Genomic DNA, 6,899 nt, shown 5'->3' on the forward strand with positions numbered 1-6,899 from the left:
GGACCTCCAGCTCCTCTACGGCTCAGTGAGACCCATCCTGGACCTCCGGCTTCACTACGGCTCAGTGAGACCCATCCTGGACCTCCGGCTTCACTACGGCTCAGTGAGACCCATCCTGGACCTCCGGCTCCATGACTTTCACCAGCCCAGTGAGACCCACCCTGAACATCAGCCTCCACCATAACCACCAGCCCGGTGAGACCCATCCTGGACCTCCTGCTCCACGACTTCCACCAGCCTGATGAGGACCGTGCTCAGGGTGGTGGGCAGCTCTCCCCTCTGCCCAGGCCCCACTGTGGCGCCACTGTGCAGACAGAACACGGAGACCGTGGATGGTGGGCTGCTGGTGGGGTCTGCCCCACATCATAGCTGACCCCATGCCGCCATCCCTGAGCCCTGCCCCTTCCAGGCTGGTGCTCTTGGCCAAGGCCCGGCACCATGGGTGCTACCTGGTGGGCTCCTGCAGACAGGCCAGACAGCTGTCCTGGAGGCGGCCGCAGTGGCCACTGGCAGCAGAAGGAGAGAGGCTGCCACCACCTGGCGAGACACAGCAGGCTGCTTAGTGAGCCCCAGGCCATTCTTCACCCCGAGCTTTTCCAATAAAAAAGCAGTTGGACACAAACCACAGACTTGCAAAGGGGCCATGGGCCACTGCTCCTGAGCCTCCCACCAGCTGTCATGGGCCAGGAGGGGCTTTGCGGGGCGGGCAGCCTCTGGGGAGGGGTGGCACTGAGCTACACTATGTAAGGGAAGTGGTAGGGAGGTGTCTGCAGCAGCAGAGCCCAGGGTGAGTCCCCAGGGCGCGGCTGGCCTGGTGGGAGCTGGCACCCCAGACAGAGCTCCAGCCCGAGGCGGGCCCCACACCCTCCCCACGCCCCGTCCAGGAGGCCCTCCTCCCGTGCCGTCCCCACTGTCCATCCCAGAGGCCCTCATCCTGTACCTTCTGTCCCAGAGACCTTCTTGGGGTTTACTGCCACCTGCCCAGGCATCCGCTTCCGTGGGGAGGGCTGTGGCCTTTCCTGCACGTCTGCTGGGTCAGCACCCACAGACCCCACCCAGGACGCTGTCTGTGGCTTCTCCATCTCCCACCCACCAGAAGCAGCCAGGCCACGTGAGCCATCAGCTCCCCAGTTCTGAGTGAGGGTCTATAAGGATCCCTGTGAACGTGGGCACTCGGGGGCCTTCTTTCTGCATCCAGTTCACAGATGGGTTCTGCACAAGTCTGGGGCTGCTGAGGAGCTCAGGGCCCTGCTAGCAGCGAAGCGCCCACGTTCCTGTCTCAGATGCAGGAATCCTGCCATCCAGACCTGCAGACTCCATCCCTCCTGCCTCCCCAGGTGCTGCCTGGCAGGGGTGCCTGGCTCGCACAGCAGTGCCCAGGGACGGAGGTCTGTGTGCCTCTGCTCTCAGTGGGTAGGGCGGAGGGCTGGGGACAAGCACTGGGCACCAGCAGAGTTCTCACCCCTGCTTCAGCCTCTGTGTGCGTCTGTGTGGGCTCCGTGCAGCCTCTCCTGACCATCTGAACCCAGCACTGGTCGCTGAAGACCAGGAGGGACCTGAGGCCTCCTGCCCTCCTGCCTCTCCCAAACTCAGGAAGCAAACTTCCGAGCCCAGGGTGTGGATGCCACGGAGAAGCGGAGAGGCCTGGACGAAGGCCCTGGGCCCCTCCCTCTCACTGCAGCCTGGGACGTGCTGCCGGCCCCCAGAACTCACCAGGGTTGTCCCCACCTCTGGCTTCCGTCTCAGCCAGCCTGGGACACACAGCTCAGAGCCCACCCCAGGGTCACACAGAGGACAGGATGATGGGCCAACAGGGAGAGGTCCCCTTGGTTTTCCTGGCCCCACGCCAGGGGGCTTTTTAAAGCACGGTTCCTCTGCCCATCCCGGGAGCTTCCCCCCGACAGCAGCACATGGGGCAGCAGGCAGGGCCTGCTCACTCTGCCAGCACCATGCCCCTCGTGCGCCGGCCCTCAGACTGCCACGGCCAGGAGCTGCCTTCCCCACCCTACCCCACTAGGCCCCTCTGCTCTCCTGAGTGACCGTGGCCTGAAACACTGCCCGGGACACAGGCTGGCAGCCCCTCTCCCCAGCCCCTGCCGTCCTCCTCGGGCCCCATGGCCGCGACGCCTCGGAGAAGCCCCAGCGCCACCGGCACTGCACACGGACCCCGTCCTGCCAGGACCTGTGTGCACAGCCCTGGTCTGGACCCCAGCCTCCCGCACTCAGAGCTGCTCCTCGCCCCTTGGCTGCTCGGGTGTCTGAGAGACAAACGCCCCAGTGTGCAGATGCCACCTGACCCCATCCTAGAACCCTCCTTCAGCCCGTGCTCTCCCATGGACCCCTCGTCCTCCAGCCGAGGCAGGGGTCGAATCACTGTGGGCACAGCCCACAGGCGCTGGTGGGGCCCCAGAGGCTGGCGTTGCCCTTGGTTGCTGGATGTGGGCGTGTGCGGTTATGGGGCAGCTGTCAGCTTCTCCGCCAGCGCCACCTCCTTCACCTGGACCTGCCCTCATCTCTGTAAAGGAGGTGAGGAGAGTAGAGGGGGGCCCCCAGCAGCCCCCAGGTTCCCGAATCCCCTCCTTCCTGCCTCTTTTGGAGCAGCCCTTGGCTGAGGAGAGTCTTCCCCGAAAACTGCTTTTAAATGAAAGGAGGTGGGGGATGGGTGAGTGCCTGGCTGTGTCCCAGGTGCCTGTGACCTCATTTCATTGCCGAGATCAGGATGAATGTCACTCCTGTGAAACGCTGGGCCTGTCAGAGTTGGGCGAAGGAGCAGTGGCCTGGGGCTGAGGACGAATCAAGGCCACTCGGGGTCGAGGTGAGGCCCCTCCTGTGGGCTTAGTGACCCTCCCCGGACAGGCGAGGAGAGGCACATCGAGCAGGAACACTGTGGCTGGAAGCAGCCCAGGAAGCCAGATCCCAGACATGGCTGAGCCCAGACTGCGGCCCACACGGTGCCTTCACCAGGCCCCAGGCCATGGCCACCGAAGGAGCCGGCCCAGCCCGGCCTCTGGCTTCCACGGGACTTACCTTGACTTCCTGGAGCATCACAACCAAACGGCCCAGCTCCTCCTCCCCTGGCCACTGCCACTCTGGCTCCAACATCTGGACTACCACCAGGCCCTCAGCTGTGACACCCCACAGCCCAGACAGCTCCTGCCAGGACACGGGCCACTAGGGTGCCCCCAATCCCTGTGCAGACCCCCTGTGGAGCTGTTCCATTCATAAAAACCTGCCTGGAAGCCTGGGGCAGAGTCGCCCTGCCCCAGGGCAGAGAATCATAGCACATGCGTGGTCCGACTTGGGCCTCTGCAGGGCCGTCCCCGAAGCTGGGATGTCCATTCCCCGGCACATCTGGCAGGGCCCTCACCCCCATCCAGGTGCCCCTGGGGGACCCTTGGCAGTCACAAGAGACAACGAGGTGAGTGGTCACGGGCCAGGGCCTTACCCGGCCTCCCCACCCTCCCTGGCCTGGGCTCCTTGGCCAGAGCAGGTGATGCCTTTGGGACAAGTAGGAGGACCTGGACCCGGAGCTGCCTGGGACAGCAGAGCCCCATGGAGGCTGCCTCTAGGCTCTGAGAGGATACGGCCTGGGGCTGCTCCAGGCTTCCTTCCCTGCTCAGGCTGCAGAAATCTGCACTACCAGGGGCTTTGCTGCTCCTGAATGCTGAGGGGAACCGTGGCATGGTAACGGGCTAGGCATCGACCTCACCGTTCTGGGGGCTAGCGGGTTGAGGGTGGGGGCTAGGCTCTGCCCACGTTCCCTCACGGTGGATGGAGCCAGTCTCGGGGCACAGGCCCAGCTGCCCTCTGCTCCCCAGGAGCTGGAGTGCCCAATCCCACAGCGGCCCTGCCCAGGGCACCTCCCAGCTGGGGCAGCACTGATGACCTGGGCCTACATCCCACCAGCCATGGTATAGGCCCCAGCCCTGGGCAGGCTCTTCCACAGCTGGGAGAGGCCGGTGCCCCACGCCTGGGAGGCCCCTGCACCCGACCGGGTGGAAGAATCCCACCAATGCCTGGTCTCCAGGAGCCAAAGTCAGCAGGGGAGGGCAGGATACTGGGCTTACCTTGTCATCCGGGCCGCTCTCACTGTCGCACTGCAAGGACAGAGAGAGAGAAGTGAATCAGGGCCCCACACCCACCAGTGTCACAGCCAGGGCACGGTGGCAGCCAGGCTGCAGGGGCATGGGAGGGGCAGCCCTGGCTGCTGTGGGAGAGGGAGGTGCCAGCAGGTCCAGGTCCAGGGTGGTCAGGAGGAAGCTGGGCCTGGGCCCGGGGCTGCACTAGGTGCCAGGGGATGGACAAAGGGGCACTGGCAGGCCGACTCCCCAGCAGCAGGGGCAAGACCAGCCCTACAGCCCGAGAGGAGGCCTCACCAGCCAGACCCTCAGAGCAGACATGGGGTCCCAGAGCAACCACGAAGACCCCCATCACAGGCCAGCCAGAACCTTCCCTGCACCAGGAAGGAGGCCAGCCTCCTACCCAGGCCAGCCCCACTGTCCCCTGTGACCCTGAGGGGATCGATGGCACCACATGGGCTGGGAGACCCGGGACCCCCAGTACCTCATGGTGGGTGGAGCCTGGGAGCCCCTGGGGTCAGAACAGCCTGGGGGCCAGCAGCACAGGAAGAGGGTAGCCACTCAGGGTTAGACACAGGAGGCCAGCACCCTCTGTGAGCTCAGCTGGTTAGGGTGGGGGTGTGATAATCCCAAAAACAAATTTCTGTTTTCCACGTTCAGTAAGCAGAGCTTTACTGAGGACACAAAGCTATAGGAACCACCGCAACCTCCCCTAAGAAGATAAAAAAGGGAAAAAAATCCCTTCCTGGCAAATGCAATTATGATGCATTCACGTCACAGGAATGGCACAGCGGGAAATAATCCGCCCAGTGTACAGGCGGCGTGAGCTCCGGTCGGACGCGCGTGCGGCTCTCCTGCATGGGTCCACGCAAACGCACGGCCACCCACCATGCTGCAGTTTTCAGTGACCGCGTTCCTGGCACGGTGTGAAACGCTTTAGCTGCAGACACTCTGCAGCCAGAAAGTGTCACTCCCCAAGAGTGGCAAGTGATACTCCAGGTCCTGGCCTGGGACCCCTGGGGGAGCCGGGCAGCTGGGGTGGGCCCCTGGAGGGGAGGGGTCCTGAGGCTGACAGGCTCCCCTAGGCTGTCTATCCCAGCTGTGTGCTGCTCTGGTGGGCCAGGCTGAGACTCCCAGGGTGGGCATCCTTTCCCACAGAGGAGGAAGATGGGAGCCTCTTCTGGCTGCACAGCCATGGCTAAGCCCTTTCTGAGGGTCCCCCCAGTCTAGCCTTTAGGGTGACAGGCAGAGAAGAGCCTCAGCCCCTCCCGCACCCACCCAGCCAGGCCCACCACACAGGCGCTGAGGACTCTGAGTCAGAAGTGGGCCCACCCCACCCCGGAGGCCAAAGGTGTGGAGCTCACCAAGGGCTGGGCCACAAGACCCCACATGCAGACCAGCCTTGCTGGCAGCTCTGGGCCCCTGGAGGCCTCCATCTCCCTGCTATGATATGGGAGGGCCTTGGTGTTTAGAGAAAAAGTATGGAACAGAACTGCCTAGGCTCAGCCAAGAGCAAAGGAAGCAAAGACTGGGATGTGGGGCCAGGGAGGGCCCAGACTGAGCATGCAGGTGCCTGCAGGGAACGCAGAGGGGAGGAATGCACCAGGACTGAGGGGACCACCAGGGCTGGAAGAGGGCAAAGCAAGAGCTGTGACTGAGCTGCGGGTGCCCTCTGCGCACAGGGAGCCTGGCAGGGCAGAGCGGGGGCACATCCTAGAGGCAGGTCAGGAGGCGGCCCTGCCGGCACCCGGAGGCCTGCAGGGGTGTTAGGTGCCAGTGTGACCTCATCGTGGGACTTCTGGGGACCCCCAGTAAGGCCTCTTCCTGCTTAATTTGCACTGCAGAGCCCTCAAGTTGGAAACTGCGATCCCAGCAGACTATCAGGGTATTGGCCAACCAGGCCTCAAGTGGCTTGTCACATGGGGCCACCTGGGTGCACCTGACCTGCTCAGCCTCTGCTGCAATCCCTGCTTGAGCCTCAGTTGGCCCCAAGACCCATGGGCCAGAGCCAGCAGCTCCCACAAGCCCGGACCTGGTTACAAATCTCCCCACAGCTTTCAGGTCTTTGGCTGGACCCAGCCAGGCAGGTTGCACCGGCGAAGGTTTAATGTATCCAACAGGAAGGAGGCAGTGAGGGGTGCTGTCCAGCAAGAGGGTGCTGCAGGGACCCTCCAATTAACCACACGGCACAGCACTGCCAGCCAGGCACAGGCAGGGGCGGGAATCAATTCACGTTATTAGGTCCTACTGAATTAATGTGTAACTGCAGTGGGGTCGGCACTGAATGAGGCAATTAATCAGGGTTAAATTAAAAAGGAGCGACACGTCCGCCCCTCGGGAGCTGCCTGCGTGAGGCAACCTTCACAGGGCTGGGGCTGGGCTCAGTGGCCAGGGAATGCCACCCTGGTGTGGGTACGGGATACGCAGGGATGCCTGGGAGCAAGGACAGACCCCAGGCCCCAAAGGGACACGCTGGGCATGACCAGGAGGAAGACCCAGGCTCCAAAGAAGATGCCTGTTCCGGGCCGCACCGCACCTACACTGGGCAAGTCCCTGGACCTCTCTGTGTCTCAGTTTATGCTTCTATAAACAGGCATAACTTCCAGGGTTGCCACTGATGGCTCATGGGATTATTGTGTGGCTTAAATACGCGACTGTGTGCAAAGCGCTAAAGCAATGCTTGATGCAGTCAGTGTATTATACATATACGATGGTGTCACCACCACCAGCGCCCTCACCACTATCCTCACCACCACCATCCTCACCACCATCCTCACCACCATCCTCATCACCACCATCCTCACCACCACCATCCTCACC

General features: G+C 63.1%; 1 protein-coding gene across 1 annotated transcript in view; it reads right to left on the reverse strand.

Annotated features, from left to right (window-relative positions):
* The window catches only part of FBRSL1 (fibrosin like 1), an 86,024-nt gene that overhangs the window by 30,254 nt on the left and 48,871 nt on the right, over window positions 1-6,899 (reverse strand). The window contains exon 5 of the mRNA XM_032270896.1: window positions 4,068-4,097. Within this exon, the coding sequence (XP_032126787.1) occupies window positions 4,068-4,097 (30 nt within the window). The remainder of the gene's footprint in view (window positions 1-4,067; window positions 4,098-6,899) is intronic.

This window comes from Sapajus apella, unplaced genomic scaffold (genome assembly GCF_009761245.1).
Source record: "Sapajus apella isolate SASKATOON/1434 unplaced genomic scaffold, GSC_monkey_1.0 scaffold218, whole genome shotgun sequence".
Classification (NCBI taxonomy): Eukaryota; Metazoa; Chordata; class Mammalia; order Primates; family Cebidae; genus Sapajus; species Sapajus apella.